Raw genomic sequence first — 22,480 nt, 5'->3', positions numbered from 1 at the left:
TCAGACATCTGGAACCATTCTTTGCCCCTCTGGCCATGCTACCAGAGGAACGACCTACCCTCCTTGCCCTGCTCCGTCAGCTGTGCCCCGGCCCGAGCGCACAGCCCTCAGAGCTCCCCAGCCACGGCCTGGATGACACAAAAGGCGCAGGCCCAGGCACCCTTCCTGCAGGCTGCCGCTCGCCCCGAATGCACCCCGGACGCGGAGCGGAGCCTGGGCAGCCGCCGCTCAGTGCTCGGAGGGGCTGACCCGAGCCTGTGAGGGAGAGGAGGGGAGGGGAGGGAGCCCTGCTCCCCGTGGCCTGTTCGCACGTCAGGCCAAGCTGCAGGGCAGAGCGGACGGCGCACCCCGGGACAGGCCCGGGACAGGGCCCCGGGAAAGCGGGAGCCGCGCAGGCCACACGCCCGGGCCTGTGGGACCCCCTGCGCCTGCCCACCCGGCCCCAGCCGCAGCTCAGAGCCCTTGGCGGGGGCTCGCTCAGCGCCGGGCTGGGCCCAGGCCCCAGCGGCCCCGCAACCCGGCCCGAGGCCCCGCTCCCACCCCAGCCCCGGCCCCGGCGGCCCCGCCCATCCCCGCCAGGGGGCGTCACTCCGCCCACGGGCGAGGCGCGGGGGGGGGGCAGCGGGGCGTGAGCGGCAGGCGCGGAGGCCAATCATCACAGGGCGGGGGAAGGGAGGCGTGGCCACAGGGCTGAGGCGGCCGGTGAGAAGAGGGCGGGTCCCTGAGGGCGGGGCGGAGGGTGAGACACTCGCGGAGGGGCGGGAGCTGGCGTTGAGTGGCGTCCGATCAGGCCAGTGAGCTTGGCGGTGATCACGTGAGCTGGCCTCCTGAGCGCCCTAGCGGCCAGCCCACGCGGTGGCTCCTCCCGAGTGGCAGTGAAGATGGCCAATAAGAGTGAAGGGGCGGGACAGCGGGCGGTGCCGCCGGGTTGGAGGCGGTGCCGGCGGGGCGTGCCCGCACGTGAGTGGCAGTTGGGGCGGGCCAATGGCTCGAGGTCCGGCCAGCGGAGCGGTGGCGAGGGCGCGGCGGGGCCGGAGCGGCGGCGGGCGCGGCGCGGGCATGGACCGCGTGAGCAGCTCCATGAAGCAGGTGTCCAACCCGCTGCCCAAGGTGCTCAGCCGGCGGGCGGGCGGCGGCGGCCTGGAGGCGGAGCGGGAGAGCTTCGAGCGCGCCCAGGTACGGGGCGGGGCCGCGGGGCCGGTGGTGCCGACCTGCGGGGACACTGCCCGGGGGGACGGGGCCGGCCGGAGGGGCGGAGCCCGCCAGGTGGCTGGGATTGGTTCAATCGGGTGGGGCTGGCCCGCGCGGGCGGGGCTAGTGCATGTGGGCGTGGCTTGGTCGAGCGGGCGGGGCCAGCCCAGGTGAGCCGCGGGGGCGGGGCTGTCCTTGGTGGGCGGGGCTAGCTCCGGTGGGCCGGTAGGTTGATGTTGGCGCAACTGGGTGGGGCTTGTGTGGGGGTGGAGCTTAACTGAGTGGGCGGGGCGGGGCTGAGGGGGTGGGGCTGCACAGGTGGCTGCAGTGGGCGGGGCTGCTCCCGGTAGGTGGAGCTGGGTTGAGTGGGCAGGGCGGGGCTGGCTCCGCCCACCAAGGACCACCTCGCCCAGGAGGGCAGTGGGTTGCCATGGTGGGACAGGGATGGGGACAGGGATGGGGACGGGCACGGGCATGGGCACGGGGTGCTTGGCCTAGCCCCTCCGCCAGCGCCTCTCGCAGGGGCCGGGGGGCCGAGCCCAGGCCTCGGCTGCGGGGCGGGGGCGCTTACTGGCTGCCTTGGGCTGCTGCGGGGTTTGGCCTCCAGGCCCTGGCGACGGCCGTCGTGCCCACGCCGGTGCCCTCTCCCCGCCTGGGCTCCACCTCACGTCTTCTCCACAGAGCCACCCTCAGGACACCACAGCCTCTGCCCCGCCAGGAGGGGACGCGGGGCGGCTCGGTGGTGACTCAGGCACCCCCTTGGGTGTTACCCCCCAGACCTCCTGTGCTGCTGGGGACACCTGGCCTGGGCAGGGCACGGGGCAGGGACAGCTCTTGGGAGGAGGCACCAACGTGTTGAAAAGCGGCCGTAGTTTGCTCCTCAAAGCTCCCCTGCAATCTGGGTGGGACCAGAGTGGGAATGGCTTGGCAGTGAAAATAAAGACCAAAGATCAGCTCTGAGGGAGATTTTTTTTGCAGAAAGAGAAACATCAGCATTTAAGGTTGGATGGGAGATTATGCACAGGGAGTCTTCTTACCTTCCTTGCTCAAGTTACCTGAAAAATCAATTATTTATAGCACTAGAGGTGGAACTGGGACTCGGTGCACATAGTTGCCTGCCTGGTCCCATGTGTCAGCAAGCGGCCCCACGGGATCCCCGAAGTTTCCTCGTGCTCCCCAAGAGCCACTGCTCCACCACGAAGGGCAGACCCAGAGAGGGCGGCCGGTGGGGCTGGAGGAGCGGCATGAGCGGCACCCAGCACCGCACCGGTGGCACCACGAGCCCTTGCGCGGCCTGCCGCATCCGTACTAGCTGGGTATAACCTTTCTTGCCCAATTTGCAGGCAAATGACACAGCACGGGGTTTTAAGAGCTCAGTCTCTGCCTGGCTTTTCGTTCTTCTGTGTGTTCAGCTCTGTGCAGTTTCTTTTCTGACTCCTTATTTTTCCCTCCCTTTTTTTTTCGCAGAAGTCTCTCTTTCTCTCCAGTTTAGGGAACTTGCCAGGCACACCTCAGATCTTTCACATGTTGGTCATCCGCAGTTTTGTCAAACTTCTTCTTTCTGAGTTTTTTAATAGAAACTTTGTGGGCTTTTGGGGTTTGAGGTTTTTTTTTTGAAAGTGCCTTTTCCTAAGAAACGTTTAATCTGTTAAATGGCCTCTAAAATGAAGAATTTACCCGTGTTTCTGCATGTACAGGCTCATTCCCTCCTCGGCTCCAAACTTGCCTGTCTTGTGGCAGCAGCATGCTCACCAGGCTGTTCTGAGCCAAAAGAGCCCAAACAGGCAGAAAGCGTGTCACAGTGGGCCCAGGTGACACTTACTTGGGTCTGAGACTCAGTCCGGAAAAATGAGAGTACCCTACGGATGCGCTGATGGTGGTGGGACATTCTGGAGGTGGGAGGATCTGGTGGTGGGACACTGTTGGTGGTTGGAAGCTCTTGTGGTGGTGGGACGGTGCGGTGGTTGGACACTGTCGTGGTGTGGGACATTCTGGTAGCGGGACACTCACATGGTGGTGGGAAACTCTGGTGGTGGGATGCTTTCTCGGTGGTCATCGTGTTGCACAATGGCTCTGCCCTGACGACGTCCGTTGGTTGGCTTGGGGACAAATGGGAATAAATTTCCTGGTGGCCTCTTTTCATCTCCCACGGTTGGTCAAGTGTCACGGTTTTCCTGGTGATGCAAATCTGAGAAACCTGAGGACATGCTGAAACACGATGTCCCTGCTGTTGTGCCACTGCGTGTGTCCTTGCTGCCTGCTGGGCGAGAGCTGCTCTGTGGGAACGGTGGAGATCGGGCCATCTGGTTTGGACACACTCCCAAGGGCTCCCCTTTCCTTTTGCCATCAACGCCGACAGTTTTCATGGGAAGCTGAGCAACAAGGACACCCAATCCTGCAGTTCTGCTGTCCTGCAGATGCACGGCCATACGGGGTGTGTCAGTGCTGTGGAGGGGATGAGTGTTGCATTGACTGTCTCCCTTTTGCTGGTGTTTCACTTGCTGTGATTCACCACTGCTTATTGCCTCAGCCTCAGTAGAATAAATCGTTGGACAGAGCAAAGGTCACCAAGGGAGGAGAAAAATCACCAAAAGTGAAAATTCTGCTGTATGTTGGGATAAATGTATCTCACATGATGTCCAAGTCTGACATTTGCATCCCCTGCAAGTTCTCTTGGTTGTATTGAGGAGCATGTCCTGGTGTCGGAGCTCCGCAGGGAAGGTCTGAAGATCTCCTCGTTTAGGTTGGTACATTGGGATCTTCCCTCCTTGGGTCTCCCTCCCCTTCTCCTCACCACAGTTGTCCACAGCCATCTCCTCGTGCCATGATGGTGTCGAGGAGCGAATTTCCTTCTGTGCTGACTTGGCTGGTTTGGCAAAGATCAGATGTTCAGCAGTTGGATGAGCCAAGGTCCTGAGGGTGAAAATGGAGTCAGAAGGACGCAGGACTCCGCAGGGCCTGGAGGATGCACACCGAGGTGAAATGCCAGGCTGTGCTGCCGCTTCACTCGTGTTTTGGACTGCCATGGGGAATTTATCTTCATTCCCAGCAGGGACGTGGCCAGCAAGGCCAGGCACTGCTCAACATCAGTGGAGGCAGAATTGCAGCCTCATGGAAAGCTGAAGGTGTGGGAAGGTCTCCTTCCTGACCTGGCATCATTCCGCTCAGCTGCTCCTGAATCCACCCCCTCCCTCTTTCAGGAAAGCAAATGCTGGAGAGGAGCAGATGTACTCAGAAAGCAGAGACGGAGAAGTGTCCTTGGTGTCCCAGCAGGACATGTGCTGAGCTCCAGTCCTTGTTCCTGTCCCCGCGGCTTCTGGGCAGAAGGAAAGCGGTATATTGTGCTTGTGTGCTGTCTTCTCCTGTATTTCCCCCTGGTCCTGAGCCAGTGCCCCGGCCCTGCTTCATCGTGAGCCGTCGCTGCTGCAAGCTGCCCAGTCTGGATGCAGTGCTGGGTCCCAGTGATGAGGACATCCATGCAGCGCTGGTGGAGACCGTGCCCAGGGTTGAAGGGGGAGACAGAAGTTTCATGCTTGCCCCCAGAGCTCGTGTCTGCTGGGGCTGTGTGCCAGGGGACGTGGTGCTGCCTTGTACCAAGGTTAGGTGCCCGTCAGGGTCCCTGTGCACTTGTCCCCTGGGGACAGTGCCAGGGGTGATCTGTCCTGAAAGTGGTGAGTGTTGGGAGAAGACACTTCTTGTTTAAAATTCCTCCAGAAAAATCTAAAAAACTTGCACTTTATCTTCTTTGACTGCAGATTTTTTTCTGAGAAAGTCACCAAGTCACAAAGAGAAACATGGACCACTTGGGCTGCCCACGGCCACCACGTTTGCATGCTGGGTGCTTAGGACTGTGTGTTGCTGGTGGACCAGCAATAAAAGCAATTTATGACTCAGAAATGGCCCGGGAAAGACATACCTGCAGCAGAAGGTGACTGCTGATCTGTCTGCATCACTGCTGCTATCATAAGAGGTCCCTGACGTGGTGTCAGACCCTGCAGCTTGGGGCTCCCTGCCGGGGAGGTGCAGCACGTTCCCAGCTGCATCCCAGCTGCTGCCACATCTTCTTAGAAAGGTTTTTAAGGTCCCAAGCATCCATGAGCCACCCCGTCACCGTTTCGCAGGGGCTGGAAAGCTGTTTTCTTTCCTGCTCTGCTGCTGGAGGAGCCCTTTCCAAATGTACAGACTGTGCGGAAGGAGAAAATCTATCAGGCACAAAGTGCTGTCAGATGAAATTGGCTTTATTTTTTTTCCTCCCTCAGTGTTGTTTAGTAAATCCTTTTGATGTGGAAACTAAAATTTTTCACAGCCAAGCGAAAGCAGCTTTGTGCCCATCCTGGTCCCTGCGACGGGCTGTGCCCCCTGCGGGCACCGTTGCAGCCTGGCCACCGCTATTAATGCAATTAATCCCTTTCCCCCCATCATTTACATAATTGGGGATATGGCACCGTCTCTCCCATCCACAGTGGCCCCATTGGTTTCAGACCAGACCTGGCTCGGTGTGGCTTGCAGTCATGGAGGAAATACCATTTTACTACTGAAAAAAAACAATTTTTGTGGTTCGGATGCTGCAGCCGCCGGCAGCTTTGCCAAGAACTTCAGTTCTTACACAGGAAATGAGGCTCCTTTCAAAGCACCAGAGTGGGACTATATATATAGCCTCTCCGAAAAGATATTTAAAGAAACATATTGACACTAGCGAGAACAGGAAAAAATAGCTCCTGGCTGCGGGGAGCGAGGGCTGGAGGCAGCTGAGCCCGTCCTCGGGGAGGAGGTGGTGCAGGGGATGAATTCACGGCTCTTTCATTCCCGGAAAATGCGCTCCTGTGCTTTGTGCTGTGCGAACCCCCGTGCTCTCGGTCTCCTGTCTTTTCGTCGGAATCAGAGGTGCTTGGGATTGAATACAGCTTCAGCGGCAAAGACATGAGTCATCTCGTCTCTTTTCAGCGAGTCCCTCTTAGGAACTTATTTCCATACCCGGGGAAAGAAAATAGCGCATCTTTTACCAGATTAGGTGCTGCTTTTCTCTTCAGTGCAATCTGGGGTAGAGAGGTTTGGAGGTTTTTTAAATATGTGCAGAAATATCTGAGGTTTTTAATGTGGTGATGGACTCCAGAAGCGTCCGAGCCTCAGGAAGCTAAATCGGTTCGATGATGAAAGTGGGGGACATCTGCCACCGAGTCCAGGGGGCTGCTCCAGACGGGAACCTGATGATTTTGGGCCACCCAGTGACAAGGGGGGACCTTGACCCCAAGTCACACTGGAGGCTGAGTGGGAAGGTGAGGATGCTGGGGGACATTGCTGCCCCAAAAAAACCATTTGCCCTCGATCAGCACACACTGCCTTGATGGTTTCAAGAGCCTCTTTAAAATCTGATCTTTGCAATAGGAATCAGAATGAGTTATGTGACCCAGGGTGGTTGAATTCAGTGACTCTGCAGTTAGGAGAGGGCTCCCCACCGAGGGTGTCCTGTGGTAAGGAGCGTGGGGGCTCTTGCCCTCTGAAATTCGGCCTGTTTAGCTCTGTTGTCCTGCAAAGCTGGGGAGAAGCAGCCTGCCAGGTGCATTAATTTTACCAAATTCCCCAGGGGAGGACTCCAGACTGAGCGCGATCCCCTCCACCAGCACCGGCAGCAACTTCTGAACCCAGAGAAGATGGTGGGGAAGGGCACGTGGGATGCAGGCGCCTGGCAGAGGAGAGGGTGGCTTGTCCCAGCTTTACCCTTCCAGGGAAAAAAGCCTCTGGACCAAAGTGAAGGGGCTGAAGCTGCAGGAGGGACAGTTTTGGTTGAAGATTGAGAAACCGAGGATGGGGAGAAGGCGCCCGTTGCAGCTCCCAGTGCATCGTCCCATGGGTGGGATGCTGCAGCTGAGCGTCGCCCGCTCCGGCACTGTCCGGCAGGCAGGGACTGGGGCGCGAGCCCCGGCACCCAAATGCCGTGCTGGTGCTCGTCCCATCGCCGACCTCCGGCTGCATAACTCGTGCGCTGTTGTGGCTGGCAGGCTGAAACGGCTGCCCCAGCCTTTGTCAGCTCCTGAGCTCAGCAGACACCCGGGTCCTCGGACACATCTTCTGCGCCGAAAAACTGGATGTGTTCGTAACGCAGCAAGCAAGAAACGGGGTAGCAGTTAGAGCCAGAGGTTGCCACGTCTTTGCAAGGCTTGTTCTTGTGCAAACCTGACACTATAACTTGAAAAAAAATCATTTTTTTATTAAAATTTTTTTTTAACTTAATAATATTGATAATTGTGTTTAAAAAACCTTAATCATCACACAGCACACAACGCCGGGAGGGCTGGTGAGGACTGTCCCGGGGACACTGGTGCGGGCAGGAGAAGAGGCTTTGCAGGGGGTGCACAGCTGCACCAGCGCTGGAGGAAGGGCCGGATCCTGGTCCTGGTCTCTGCCACCAGCTTGGGCCATTTATTTTGCACAGTCACCAAATAAGAAAACTTCCTGGGGACAGGCTGTTCCCCGGGTGACAGCAGAAACCAGCAGCACAGCCGGTATTTTAGCCCGGATGTGCGAGTCCCAGCCCACGGCTGGACTAATTATACATCGTGTGCTGTTCTGAGCGAATCACCGTGGTTCTGAGCGAATCACCGTGGTTCTGAGCTGATTACCATGGAAGGCAAATGATCCCTGCTTGACATGCAAAAGGTGAAGTTACTTGCTCAGAGGCATGTGCAGATATTTAATATTTTATCACGGGCTCACGAGCGGTTTGGGTGGGAAGGGACCTTCAAAGGCCACCCAGCCCAACCCCCCTGCCAGGAGCAGGGACATCTCCAACCGGATCAGGTTGCTCACAGCCCCATCCAACCTGGCCTGGAATGTTTCCAGGGATGGGGCATCCACCACCTCTCTGGGCACCCTGGGCCGGTGCTCCACCACCTCAGTGTAAAACATTTCTTCCCTGTGTCCAACCTGACCCCAGCCTCGTTCAGTTTAAAACTATCTCTTAGCACATGGAGTTTCCTTTTGTCACCACAGAATTTGGGTCCCTTCTTTGGTGGGACATTTCTGCAGCTTGACAAGTCTCACGCCGGTGGAGCGCGTGGTGCGGGTTGGTTGTGGTCGTGGTTGGTGTTGCATCACGAGGACAGGCTTACCTCACAGCTGGTGCAGGGTTTGGCCCTGGCCGTGGCTTCTAAAAACATCTTCAGTCCAGCGCAGAGGTGCTCCCAGATGGTCCCAGCCCCACCGCTGGCTTTGAGGTGGGTACGTCTATCAGCGGTGTCTTGGAGCCTGTGCCTTCCCGTGAGGCTTGGCGCAGGTTTGCCGATCCCTCCTTGCCCTGCCTTTAGCCGGCCGGTTTGACGCTCCGACGAGCAGCCACCGTTGCATTCTCTGTTTCCACCAACACAAAAACCATCAGTGCAGTGGCTGCAAAGCTGTGTGACTGAGAAATCAGGTAGTTCAGCTTTTTTCAGCTCATAGTGAGGTTACCAGGCTTTCTTTATGGCTCAGACATGAAACTTGGGTTGTGAGGTTGACTTGAGTTGCCCCGATCTGCCATCCTTTGAGTGCTGAAGGCGGAGAAGATTCTTGGTTCCCTCGCCGTTGAGCGAACTACTGAAACTCTGCTAAGCATGCTTGCAGATCGGATTGCTGAAGCTGTGGTTACTTTGTTCCAGGGAATTTTACACACAATTTTTCCCTACTCTGACGAGTCGCCAGCTTGATGCGATTGCAGTAAATCCCAGTTTAACAGCATCGGCCTGTGTCCCTCTTGGGTGGGTTTTCGGTCGTGCTGCCCCAAACACTGCGTCGATGGCTGTTGTCACCTGAGTTTCTGTTCCCTGGGGGTCTCCTGGGGTGCGACGTTTGCCGCCCGGCTTCCCACCACGCTAACCACTTTGCCCAGTGACCCGATTCCTGTGTGGGACGGCACAGCCCGTTGGTCAACACCACTCTGTACCCGGAGCTGGGCCGGCCGGCGGGGCGCTGCTGCCGAGGAGAGCACGTTAAATATCTACCGTGCAGAAAAGAGGCAAGTTCAGCAAAAAAAGGGACCCTTTGGGAGAACAGGCTTCTGTCGCCAGGGCCGGGTTGGAGTCTTGCTGTTCGCTGTCACTGTTGGTCTCTTTTATTCCCTGCGAGCAGCTCGGCGCTCTCTAGAGAGTGCGTGGCATCGCTTTTTATTTTAATTAGCAGACACTGGCTGGAAAATGGTGATTTCCAGTCATTGTGTTCACGTGGAAGTGAACAAGAATACGGGGTTTCGTAAGCACAAATGGGGTTGCAAGGTGCTTGTGCCAAGGCATAAGGGACACCCATGAATTGTCCCTCCTCCTCCTGACAGCCCAGAAAAGAGGTGATGGCGTGAGTGCAGTTTGCATCTGCTGCACGAGCGACATGTGGCCCTGAGGTCCTCAACCTGCCGCTGGTGAGGGTTGGTCATCTAGGTTTGGCCTAAGTGCAACCTCAGCAATCAGCTGAATCAATCACTGATCAGCATGTGGGCTTGGCAGCAGGTCACACTGCTGCTGGCCCTCATCCTTGCTGATCCGTAGGCATCATGGTTGTCCCTTTCCTCCTGAGCTGGGGTTACTGCGTGCACCAAGCATGCAGTCTTCAGGTTGCTCCATGTGGGCCACCCAGTCCAGCTCTACAACCCTCAGAACTGCTGACAACGAAAGTCCCACACCACCAGTTAGTGGCATGGTGAAGATTTGCCAAGGTCTTAAGGCAATGCTGAAGTGGAGACTTTGACTTCTTCTGTGCTGAAGAAGTCAGTGTAGACTAGGAATGGCTCCACCAGAAGAGATGACTTCTTGAATGACTTCATTGACTATTCAATGCAGAAGAAGTCATCTCTTCTGGTGGAGCCATTCCCAGTCTGCGACTTGGTGGAGACCTTGTGTTTTCCCAGCCAGAAATGTTTTGTGCACTTCACAAACAGGAATGAAGTGTTCTGACAGAGACAGCAAGGTCTGGCTGATTCCGTGGAGGTAAATACCTGTCTGGACAGGGCAAAGGTAGGTATTCCTGAGTTTGCTGAGTTTTATGGTCTCATTCTGTTCCCTGGAACTTGCATGGTCTGGGCTGTCCTGCTGGGATGCGCGGATGGGTGTCAGGTGAGGCTGTTAACCCCTTCATCAGCCAGCTTGGAGAGCGAGGAGGTGCATTTCAGTGCCACTCGTTCTTCCTCATGGTCCTGGGGGACACTTCATGCCCTGTCTCTGCTCACCATGGTACCTGCCGCTGATGCTGGCAGAGGTACCCGCGCCTCCTCTCCAGCACGGAGCATCTCGTTGCTGCGGGGACCCGGGCTTGCATTGGGGTGATGGGTGGAGAGGGTCACACACAGCACGGCACGAAGCTGAACCTTCACCTCCTCTCCTCACGCAGGAGGGATGAGAGGTGGCAAGGTGACTTGAGACATGGCACAGGCAACATTTCAGTGGGTGGCATCCAGCCTGGAGTTTTGCCATGCCCCAAGCCTTCCCTCCTTGTGGGCTCCTCAAAAGGTGACATTAGCTGAGGTTGAGCAAGACCATCTCCTGGCTTCGCTCATCTCCTGGTGAGATGCTCTTGGCCTCAATGGAAGGACATGCTCCTCTCTTGTTTGTCTTCCTGGCTACTGCAGTCCCGCTCCAGCTCTTTTTATAGCTCGGAAAGAAGTGCCTTGAGTTTCTGAGTCGTCTGGGAGGCCAAGCACACAGGGAGGAGTCGCAGCTAGAAATAGGGCTGCTCTCTGCTTGTGCATTCCAGTTTTATTATTTTTTTAGCTGAGATGTCCAAGTTTGAAGAGTCCCACTGCCGCAAGCGCTGAGCTGGGAATCATGTCCTGCATTTTTTCCACTCAGATTTGGTCTCTTTCTCCTTTGCCTTATTCCCAATGCCCTCACACCAGCTGCTGAGCCTCGGCGAGATGGCTTTCTCAGGGAATGAGTTCTCTCACCGCTGCCGGTATTTTCCATAACCCCCAGATTTCACACCTTGGGAGAAAGAGCTCAGACAAAATGTTCCATGATTTCTGCTCACTGGGAGGGAAGCGAAGCTTCGTCTGCTGCACGGACGCGAATAAACCAGAGCAAAAAGGCGAGGACAATTTGTTTGAAAAAACCTGTGGTTTTCAGCCCCTTCAGATTAGCGGGGATTTTGGCTGCGGTGCAAAGGCAGGGCAGGGGCGCAGGCAGAGCTGCCAGCTCCACGGGCATCCCAGCTCCTCTCTCCCGCAGGAGACGGGTATAATTAGCTATATCACCTCTAGACTTCTCTCTTAAATCTATTGTACTCAGATTACAATTTTACATGTGCCGTGGCTGCAATCTCCCCCTCCAAGAGGTTTTATTACTCGGGAACCATTTTGCGTCCCTGCTGCCCCTTGTCTCTGGCCTCCACCGTCCCTTGTGTGTGCCAGCATCCTTTAGGCAGCACAGCTGCGTCGGCCAGGCCAGGCTGACGTGACACCGATGCCTGCTGGGAGCAGGACATACCTGGGAAAAATTAATCTGAGGTCAAATCTGGGGCAATTCTTTCCTCTAATCAGCCATCACGTGGAAATGGCAATTAGCCAGACTGTCCCTGCTGCATCGTTATCATTTTAACCCTTTTTCCTCCCTTTCTGCATTCCCTAGTTCTTGGAGCAATTGCTGTCTATCCAGCTTCCCTTCCCATCAGCAGGAAAAAGGGATTTTGCACGCTGTGGACTTGCTAAGAGCTGCGGATTCCTGCCACTGCTCCTTTCTTCTGCTGATAAGCGAATTTTGGGTCTCTGATCCCAGCGCCTCCAAGGGACTGTTTCTTTCCGGAGAAAGCGGTGTGTTTATTGCTTGGTAAGCAACCTGTGAGCAGCGTATGTGGCCATGGCAAGAGCTTCTTCTTCTTATCCGAGGTATTTCCGTCTTTCCCAGCCCTGCAGAGTAAGAAGGACCGGTGCTCAGCTCCCACCCCACGGAACAGCTGCAGCACCGCAGTAGGGATGCCTGCTTCTCACCCGCGTTTTTTCCTGGCCTTGGTGTTTAGCTGCAATATGCTCTTCTCCCAGGTAGCAGCATCGTGCAAATTCTCACCAGTTCTCACCAGGCGGATTTCTGTTTCTCTGTGCTTCACCGGTGAGCACTTGGGTACGGCACGGGGGACTGGCCATGGCAGCTGGGCTGTGTTCAGGGCTCTGCAGGTTTTTTCTGATAATATCAGTCAGTAGATTTCTAGCACAATCTTCTTTCTTTATCCAGAAATGTGAAAAAAAAAAAAAGTCCTGATTCCCTGAATGCCAGAGGAGCACAGAGGTTTTTCTCCACTGAGCGCAGTTCCCGCGGTCCTTGGGCTGGCACCTCGCTCAGCCGTCCATCCGCCTTCGCCCCTGTGAGTCTGATCCCTGTGGCTTGTGTGTCCGCGAGGCTGGCTGCCGCCCACCGGCTTTCATGGGAGCCCTTGTCCCCACGTCACAGCGGCCAGCCCTGTCACCTTCCGGCAGAGCGTGTCCCTTGCAGAAGGATGCCCTGGGAGCGGTGAGGACCACAGTCCCCTGCGCTGGGCACGGCCTGGCGGTGTCTGACAGAAAAGAATGAGCGTGGGTGTATGTAGTAGGATGTTTGATTTGAAGTGCCTGGAGGACTTCAGGGTTTTGCTGCACCAGCCAGACCCCTTATTGCTGCCTCTGGGAGAGCGGGATTGAGCGGCTGCATGTGGCTCGTTTGCTGATGCAGGCGCTGTGTTACAGATGGGGGGTGACAGATGGTTTGGGCAGAGGGGCCTGCTTGCACCTCAGTTCCAGCTCAGCTGTCAATACGTAGCCAGAAGCACTCACTTTTTGTCTCTCGGAGCTGCTACTTCATCGTTTTGGTGTCCTGTGTGCCCCTCTGCCAGCGATGCACACCCAGCATCGGGCAGGAGGCGGTTGGCAGGGATAGCATTGCGCATGCTCCAGATGCTGTGATTTGCTGTCGAGAGCAGAGATTTCCCTCTCAGATTATACCCTGCAATTTCCTGAAACATCGTGGAGATACTGGGGCTGCCCTTTCCTCTGCCCTGTTCAGCTCTGGCAGGGGCATCCTTGGGGTGCAGAGCCCTGCAGCTGCCTCCCTGTCCTGCACCGGCCGGTGCTGCGCTGCTGCCCGCAGCTGTGGTTTGTGGGCAGGGTGACAGTGGGCAGGGTGACAGCAGGAAGGGTGACAGTGGGCAGGGTGACAGTGGGCAGGCAGGGTGACAGCCTGTAGGCAAGCCTGTGTGCAGGGCTCTTCTCACCCTCTGCACTGTGGGGAAAAGCACTGCGTCCCCCCAACCCCATCCCACACATCCCACTGCAGCCCCCGACCCCGGCCTGTGTCCCTGTGGGATCACATGTGGGATCACACAGGGACACCTCCTGCTGCTGGAGCGGCTCCCGCTGGAGCGGCCTCTCGCTGCCTCTGCCCAGTCCAAGTGCCTCTCATCCATTTTCCCAGTCCTGCCAGGAGGCACAGGCGTGTTTTCCACACCCGGAGCCGGGTTTCATGCTCGCGGTTCCGCTCCAGCCTCAGTGCCGGGGCTGGCAGGAGCGGGACAGAGCAGACCTTTATTTTAGGGCTGGGTAGGCCGAAGGGTGTACTGGAGTGCGCTCCAGCCAGCAGTGCTTGTTTTCGAACAAGGAGAATGAGTAAAAACTAATATTTAGATCTTGGGAAGGGATTTCGCAGGCTTTTGCACGGATCGTGCCTGCGATTCCCCCGTTGGTAAGCATCAGACAGGCAGCAATAACACATAAAACACAGCTTCCTTTATGCGCCAGGTTTTTTTCCACCTTGGGCTCCACCCTGTGTCCCAGCGGAGATCCCTGCTCCGGCTCTGCGTGCTCCCCAGGCACTTTCCACACCCTGCGAGTGGGCGTCGTGCCAGATGCCTGCCGCCCGGCAAAGTCACGGAGCCGCTCGCGGGGAGCAGCCCCTGCGGCAGGGAGCGTCCGTGGACACAGGGGAGGCGTCGAACATGGGGAGTGTGGCTGCTGGTACCCTGAAAAGCATACCGAAGCTGGTGTAGGAGAACAAGCCTGGTTTGTTTTCCATTTATACATCCATCAGAGAACATCCCGTGTTCCTCCTCTGTCCCATCCTGCTCCTCTGCATGGGGGAACGCCCCGTCGCTGGCGCTGAGCTCCGGTTACAGCCCGCAGCGCGCAGTGGCCTGGGCCGCTGGGGACCGGGGCGTAGGGACCGCAGTCATGGCTTAACGAAGCTGGGCGCTCATTTCTGGAGCCCTGGGAGATCCCAGGGGGCTGCACGCTCCATCCTCCAGCCCTCTGTCACCTTTAGGCTTAGGTCCTGTGTATTTATTAAATACATGTAGGCTTAGGTTCTGTGTACTTATTAAAACATTATTTATTAATTATAAAAGCTAAACCTTCCCAATGGCAGAGATTCGGACACCAGGAGTGAGCTGTGTCCTTGCTGGGGGAGAGGGGAGCAGGTTCAGCCACGGGGCATCGTCCCGGCAGTGGTTGCCTGCTGCGTGCAGGGAGTGCTGCGCAGTGAATTTAAAATGACATTTTTATCTGTCACCTGGACATCAGGTCGTTTGCTCCGCCGTTTCCCCTCCTGAGCTGAAATGGGCACCTTGGTCCCGCCGGGTCTGGTGGTGGGAGATGAGCCCACAGCACGCCGGCACTTCTGGGAAGCGGCTCTCCGGAGACGGGGACGGGGACAGAGCTCTCTCGTCGGCTGGGCTGGGGAGCAAGGGAGCTGCGAAGCGGCTCCCAATACCAAAGGAAGCGGAAAAACCTCCGGGAGCCCTGCGCATCCCTCCAGCGCTGCTTCACAGGCAGGGTCTGGCAGGGGTCCGGCAGCGGGGAAAACATTTGCCGCGGCATTGCCCAACCTATTGCGTCAGGCAGTTTCGTTTCAGACGAGTTTGTTCCTCGTTTGTTACGCGACTGTGCCGAAGCTGTTAAGGTTTAGGGTTTGTTGTGGGTGCTGAGGTGTGCGGGTGCGCGGCAAATCTGCCGGTAGCAGCTGCTCAGCCCCTTTCTCCTCCGTTTTTTGTGTTCACAGGGAAATAAAGCTCGGGAGAAGGCGTGAGAAGGTTCTGGGCAGTGGGTGTGCAAATCTTGATGGGACATTGGGCTGAAGCGTCACATGGGTGGCATTGTCACCGGCTCTGTGGGGCTCAATTCAAGGGACAAGTGAAAGCAGATAATTAAAATTATTCCTCTGATGGGGCAATTTGAAGGTCACCTCAGACAGAGGTTTGGGGACTACCAAAGGGAGGAAGGCATCCGAGGGCCGACACTGGAGGTATTTTGGCACGGCTTCGTCTCTGGCCCCACGGGCGCCAGCCGTCCTCCTTGTGAAGCCTCCAGCTCCCCATTACATGAAGCCTCCAGGGCAGAATTCAGGGGCTTCAAACGGGAACTGGTGGGAGCTGAGCTGAACTGACCATCTTCTGAGTCTCTGAAGGCGCTGACCGGATATGGAGGGGCTGTGAAGCAGAGGAGCCCAGACAAAGTCGGGGTGGAGCAGCGAGGTGACAAAAATGGGAGCAGTGAGCACAGGGCTGACAGTTCAGGAGCGCGGTTGTGACCTTTGCTAGCCGTGTTTCCATCTTTTGGGTGTTTTTGCCTTCATCGATGGTGTCAGCGTTAGGCTTACAAGAAGGAAGCGACTAACTGCAGTGGTGGATTGTGCGTGTGTAAAGGAAGACTGAGCCTCAGCCGGAGTCAAGAAAGGTTTCCGGACAACCTGCACGTACGGCTGGGGCTGCAGGGGACACAGAAGAGATCTGCAAGAGATAAGCAAGAGGTCACGTACCCATTAGCCGAGGTAGGCATGCAGGTTTACATCCCACTGCCATGATTCACTTGCACACGCTTGTTACTGTGGCTGCTGAAGGCTGTCCTCTTGGGTTGAGGACTTCAGGTGATGCCTTCCCTGTCCGTCACAGGATCATGGGCTCACAGAGTGGTTTGGGTTGGAAGGGACCTTTAAAGCCCACCCAGTCCAACTCGCCTGCAAGGAGCAGGGACATCTCCAACCAGATCAGGTTGCTCAGAGCCCAGTCCAACCTGACCTTGAAGTATCCCCGAGTCCTTCTCCACAGGGTGCTCTCCATCCATCCCTCCCTCCCTCCCCCAGTTTGTGCTGGTCCTGGGGGTTGTGTGACCCACATGCAGCACCTTGCACTTGGCCTGGTTGAACTCCACAAGGTTCACACAGACCCACTCCTCCAGCCGTCCAGGTCCCTCTGGATGCCACTCCTTCCCTCCAGCGTGTTGACCGCACCACTCAGCTCGCTGTCACCCTTTCTACGGCTTCCTAGCCCTCCACGCCAGCCAGGAACAGGAGTTTTTCTGTGCCAGGTTTGGATGGGAGGACCTGCCCGGCTTCTTGCAACATCGGCAGGAGGGTGAAGCAGCACAGGGGGAGGACACTGCTTATCCTGCCTCTCTCTTTCCTCTCTCTTTCCCTCTTGTATTTTTAATCCCATTGGCTTTGCAGAGCTGCTGGCTGCGCTCCTGCTAACCTTGGACTGGCCCTGTCCGCAGGCGCTGTCTGACAGACATTACGCGAGGCTTATGCGGTTGCTGTTACACCGACGGCTATAGATTGAACAAGGAGCTAAAAATAACGAACGATCAATAACGGCAGCATGAAACCTGGCTTCTTTTTTTTTTTTTTTTGTTAAAGAAAATCTGTATATTGACAACACAACAAAGCACCTTCCTGTAAAGGCGGGAGGGATAATGGCACCAGGCTCCCTGCCCGTGCCCCGGCCCGGGGCTGGCAGTGGCACCGGCTTCACCCACGCCCATGGGTCCCGCGGGGCTTGCACAGTTCTGCATCCCGGGAGCCCTCCATTGACCTTCTGCCTGGGGCGATGCAGAGGGGCAGCACTCCTCCCCGACTCCCCATCCTGCTCCAGCCCATGGTGAGGAGCTGGGGGAGTTCGGTGCCCACTGAAATGACCCCTCACCACAGCCCCGTGCTGCCCGCTCCGTGCCGGCGCGAGCCTTCGGTGCGGCCGCCAGCCCTGGACCCGTGCCCGCTTCAGACTGATCTGCTTTTTCCTCTCGCTTTCACACGCCCAGGAAACGGCAGCATTACAAGGATTTGAAAATGGCCTTGAGCTTTTTAAGCACTGCTCCAGAGCGGATATTTTTCCTAAATCAAGATTTGCAAAGGTATTTGGGCATTAGTTGGACAGAGGGATTTCCAGAAGTGTTGGCACACCCAGACTCCCATTAGATCTGCCTCCCATTTGAGTACAGGTTTGGTACGGAAAAGGAGCTGGTTCACCAAGGGATATTTTTTTACATCACCAGGGTTAGTGTAAGGGTTTTCTGAAGGTTGTTCGTGGCTGAATCTCTTCTGAAAATCACGGTGGTGTGGGATCAGGCTTGGTCATATTGCGGTGTCTGAGTCCAGAGAAACTCATCACACCCTCAGCTTTTGCCAACATGACTTCTCCGTCGCTGCGTCCCAAATAACGCGTGGTGTGATGCTGGCCCGGGCAGGACCCGGCTCTGTTTCGGAAGGGCGCAGAGCAGCACGGGGATCAGTCAGGAACGCTGTTCTGTGTTACGACGCTCTGACCTCCCAGCTCAGTGGGAAAAAAAAACATTACCACAAACAGCGATGGTGAGGTGGGTTCTTTCCTCTAAATCACACTACTACAAATACACCCCGGTGCCCAGCACTCGCTCCCTTCTCGTAAAAAGCAGAACTCCGTGCACAGCCAGCGATGCTCGCCCAGCTCCATAGATCAGACACTAAACCCAGCCTAACGAAGGCGCGTCCCCCAAGCGAGTGCTCCGGATCTGGAGAGACGCTAGACAGAGCTGAAACCTGCAAAACAGAAAATAAATGGTTTACTAAGCGCTCGGTGGTTTTTCTCTATTCTGCTTTCTGCCTAGAGCTCTAAAATCCCTGGGAGCCTGGAGATCCCGTATCAGAAAGATGCTCCAGCAGCGTCTTGCGCAGTTCAGCCGTGGGGCAGGACTGATTTACTGTGAGCTGCTCTGGGGAGGTGGGCTTAAACTGCTTCTCCACTGGAGCAGCTGGAAAAAAGTGCCGTTCCCTGAGGAAAACTAATTTTAGAGGCTGTGAATCCAAGGGGTGGTTTGAGAGCACGGCTCCTGCTTGGCTCCTTCCCTCAGGGAAGACTTGGGAAATACAGAGAGATCAAGAGGGAGCAACAGATATTATTAGTCATCCAGGAGGGAGGCGGCTGCTGGGGAAGAGGGTTTAAAAGCCTTCAAAGTATTTTTAGACCTGGTAAAATGAACAGTAGGAGGGGAAAAAAGAGGCATGGAGACCTTTGAGAGAGGCGTAAATGCTTCGTGGAGCAGAGCGGCCTGAGCTTTCCGCTCCATCCTGCCCCGAGCGTCAGCTCAGGCGGAGATTTGCTCAAACAGAAGTAGGGGATGTAAAACCAGTAAAAGAAAAATGCCTTCAAGTTCATTACTGGACTAACCTCGTCGAGCTGGCTGTGATGACAAAAGGCCACATTTGCCGAGACGTTTTAGCCCTAGTTCCCTTCACTTTAACGGGAGTCCGTTGCCAAAATGGAATTTAAAAGCTGCTTGCGGAGCCTCTGGCAGGCTCGGGGACGATGTTGAACGTCTCTTCCTTCTTCACCCATCGTGGTCCAGACCGCACGTACCATCCTGGTGGCTTGCAGGGGAATAATGGAGCTGCAGGGGGATGGGGGGTGGAGAGCAGCCCCTTTGATGCCCTGGGGTTTCTCAGCAGCCCCACAGCATCCCCACATCTGCCCTCATTCGCAAGACAATTCCCTCCATCCCGACTGGAGCGCATCTGCTCCAGAGAGGTGTGCTAGGGCTGGTCCTCTGCAAGCTCATCCCGAATTGCTGAGATGGGATGCTGGACCCCCGGTCCTGCCGCAGCGGCACGGAGATTTAGAGCAAATTCACTAATGCATAGCCTTCGGAGGGTTGGCGCGACTGAGTTAAGTGTAATATAAATTTATTTTTATCTGTAGCAGTTGTAGGAAACTGGAAGCAGAGCTGCTGCTCCTGCACGGGTACAGGAGCCCCTGGGAATATCCCCAGAGCATCGTGCAGGCTCTCACGTGCCGGCACCAGCGTTTGTCCGTGGCAACGCACTGAACCACAGCAGGGAACTCCCGCGGGCTCAGTAAAGCGAGAAGGAAATCCCTTTCACCTCGCTGCGGTGGGATGGGTCACACCGGCCCCTCCGGAGCCCCAGCATGGTCAGGCACGCTGCAGTCCCCGCTCCGTGCTTTCAGCTTGGGGAGCGCAGCTTCGCTTGTCCCTGGGGAATTTGGGTTTCCCTCTGCTCCAGGGCTCCTGAAATTGCCTTGTAATTAATTTTCCTCTAGGTTTTCCTCTAGAGCTGCTGTGACTCTTTTGCTCTCTAACTGACGACCCCCCTCGCTGTGAAGCCAGGTGGGCCTGGAGCTCTCTGCTTTTCCCCGAGGGCTTCCCAGTGGCCCCCAAAATCCAGGCTTTGCCAGCCTGGAGCGGCTCGGCCGTGAGGAACCACGCAGCGGCTGTGCCCGTGCCGCAGCCAGACACTTGTGCGTCCTCGTGTGCTCTTTGCGCACCTGCCTTAAGGTCTCTTGGTGCAACTGAGGCACCAAAACCCGATGGGCGAGTGCTGATCGCAGGGCCGCGGCCTCTGGAGCACGGACCATATCTGCAGGCCGTCCCGGGACAGCAAGGCAGCTGCGGCATCGGGTTCAGAGTGATGCTAAACCCAGCTGAGGGTGAATTAATTAATTCCAGGATCCCATTAAGCTGAGGGGAACACCAGGCTGGGGGCTGGGCTGTGCAAGGACCCAAGCTGTCGCTTTCCGTGCTGAGAGCACAACTTGGAATCGCTCGCCGAGGGGCTTTGCTGTGGGGAGGGCACAAACCCCGTTGCCCCTCTCCAGCCGCAGTGCTTGATTTTGGGTTTGTCCCCTCTGCTCTCGGGGCCTGGGCACCCTGTCCTGGGGATGCCAGGGTTGGTGCTGTGCCTGCCGTGGCCACCGCGGCAGAGGTCATTCCTGCCATGCACACGTGCTGTCACACCTGTCGCAACAGGGGCTGTTGAGCCAGGTGTGGTAGGGGCAGATATCCACAATAGGGGCAGGAATTTGTGACAGGGACAGGCATCCGGGACAGGGACAGGTACCCGCAGTCAGACGGAGCGCTGCCTCGCGCTCGCCCCCAGGCTCAGAGCCGGGACCAGACTCTGTTCCTGGAGGAATTTGGCTGCTGCTTAAAACCATCTGGTCCAGCGAAACATGTTTAGTCCAGCAAAAAAGAAGAGCAGTGCGTCCGTCCCGGGAATTGCAGTGGAGGCTTTGACAGCCACCTGAGGAGAACACGACCTGCATCTTTGCCCCGAAAGCTGCCCCCTCCCCAGGGTGGGTGCAGAGCTGGGTGCTGGCAGGGGGGCTCTGTCACTGCAGGTATTTGGGATCCCATTATCGTATTAACAGCGGCCAAGTCACCATCCCGGAGTAAGTGGCTGAGCCACAACTCGACTGTAGTAATCCTGGGGGATTAGCGTGCCCGGCCAGGGCCAGCACCGCAGGAGCAGTTTTTTCTTTGGGCCGTGAAGCTTCTCCTCCGCCATCGGCCAAGGGGTGGCTGCGGTGCTTTTCCTCCTCCCTGCTTTGGGGTTCCTTTTAGGTGATCACAATAAAATAGAATTGTCTGGGTTTCTTTCATGCCTTCCATCGGAAGATGCTAAAGTGTTTCTTGAGCACTGGTAGGAACTGGGAAAAAATTAAATGCTCCTGCCCGGGTGTTTGCCTGTCCCCCGGCGGGGTGGCAGTCCCTGCTCGTGTGGTGCCTGCCTGAGGATGGTGGGCTGAGGTCGGGGACTCGTTTACTGTGCCAGTTTAATTGTTTTTGTGGTTGGAACCGAGATTGTTCCAGCCCAGTGGGGTCCTGTGCGAGGGAAACCCTGTGCGGGTACCGGCCAGAGCCTGGAGTGCAGCTTCGCCCCTGCGCACAGAGATGGGGCAGGAGGTGGAGCAGGGGGACAGGCTGTGGGGCAGGGGGTCACAGGCAGTGGGGAAGGAGCAGAGGGGTGCAGGGGGGACAGGGGATGGGGCAGGAGGTCTGGCAGTGGGGCAGGGGATGGACAAAGGGTCTGGCAGTGGGGCAGAAGGTCGGGCAGGAGGTCTGGCAGTGGGGCAGGGGATAGAGCAAGGGGTCTGGCAGTGGGGCAGGGGGTCTGGCAGTGGGGCAGCGGATGGGGCAGGGGGTCGGGCAGGGGGTCGGGCTGTGGGGCGGGGATGGGGCAGGGGGCTGGGCAGGCTGCCCGAGGGTGCGGAGCCCCCCCTGCCTCCGGACAACCCCTCCCTCTCCGCTTCCCCACCGCCCCCCCCAACCCACGGGGCGCTCCCGGGAGGGGGGGCGGGGGCGGAGCGGGCGGTTCAGGGTGGGCGGAACCGTGCCGTCCCCCCCTCCCACGCGTGCCCCCCCCCCCCCCACGCGCGCTCCCGCGGGGTTCCTTTGTCATTCCACCGGCGCACCGCCCCCCCCCCGCCGCCTGCCCATCCCGGCTGTGCCGCCCCTCGCGGGAGCGCGCCCGTGCGCGCCCCCTCCTCGCCCCCCCCCCCCACGCAGAACCTTCCAGCGCCGCCGCCCCGCGGGGCCCCGCCGCCATGGGCGCCGCCGCGCCGCCCTGAGCCCGCCGGGCCCGGCCGCGCCTCCGCCATGGAGCTGGGCAAGGTGGTAAGTGAGCGGCACCGGCACCCCCCCCGACACCCCCCCCCCCCGACACCCCCCCCGGCACCTCGGCGCAGGCAGAGCGCGGCATCCAGGTTCGTTCCGGGAGGAGGGGTTTGCCCCAGGACCCCTTCCCCGGGGAAGTTTGCGAGCCCGCGGGTACCGGTGTCCGCTGGTGTGGAATGGTGGGGGGGGAGCAGGGGCTGGGGTTGGGGAAGCATCGGGCACCCCCCTCCCTCGGTGGTCAGGGGGCTGTGATCGTCTGGGCTCGGCTTTGTGCCCACGCACCCACCCGTGTCACTCGCTTTCCCCCGGAGCTCCGACTCGGCTGGGTTCGGGTGGTGCCACGAGTGCCCGTGTCCCCACATCCTCACGTCCCCGTGTCTCCATGACCCCACGTACCCGTGTCCACGTCCCCGTGTCCCCACATCCCCACGTCCCCCTGTCTCCCCCCACAGCGCTGCTCTCACAGCCCCTTCAGCCCGCGGGGGCAGCCCCTCACCCAGGCGATAGGTGATGGAAACAGCTTTGGGGTGAAAAGCGGGTTTTTTAGGGTGCGTTCCCGCAGGGAGGCAGGTTCACCCCCTGGCTGCGCACCTGGGAGGAGAGGTTTTGCTTTTCAGGGTGCTCAGCAGAGCCGCTTTAGGGGTGGGCGAGGGCCCT

General features: G+C 57.8%; 1 protein-coding gene and 2 long non-coding RNA genes across 4 annotated transcripts in view; all 3 read left to right on the top strand.

Moving 5' to 3' along the window:
• Positions 1-1,008: 1,008 nt before the first annotated feature.
• HIP1 (huntingtin interacting protein 1) overlaps positions 1,009-22,480 on the top strand; it is a 45,679-nt gene continuing 24,207 nt past the window's right edge. Inside the window, exon 1 of one of the 2 annotated variants that reach the window (XM_086762933.1) lies at positions 1,009-1,176. In XM_086762933.1, the coding sequence (XP_086619059.1) occupies positions 1,060-1,176 (117 nt within the window). In that variant the 5' untranslated portion in view covers positions 1,009-1,059. Of the gene's footprint in view, positions 1,177-21,725; positions 21,824-22,480 lie in introns of those variants that run through there. The other variant, XM_086762934.1, reaches the window with a different exon arrangement.
• On the top strand, positions 3,161-4,930 carry LOC147598384 (uncharacterized). The gene is made up of 5 exons (XR_015260612.1): positions 3,161-3,625; positions 3,728-3,934; positions 4,072-4,168; positions 4,244-4,316; positions 4,392-4,930. It is a non-coding gene; the product is annotated as an uncharacterized LOC147598384 (long non-coding RNA).
• On the top strand, positions 15,198-17,986 carry LOC147598383 (uncharacterized). The gene is made up of 2 exons (XR_015260613.1): positions 15,198-15,932; positions 16,608-17,986. It is a non-coding gene; the product is annotated as an uncharacterized LOC147598383 (long non-coding RNA).

This window comes from Chlamydotis macqueenii, chromosome 19, assembly GCF_036417535.1.
Source record: "Chlamydotis macqueenii isolate bChlMac1 chromosome 19, bChlMac1.mat, whole genome shotgun sequence".
NCBI classification, from domain to species: Eukaryota; Metazoa; Chordata; class Aves; order Otidiformes; family Otididae; genus Chlamydotis; species Chlamydotis macqueenii.
This window is presented reverse-complemented; position numbering and strand designations above follow the sequence as displayed.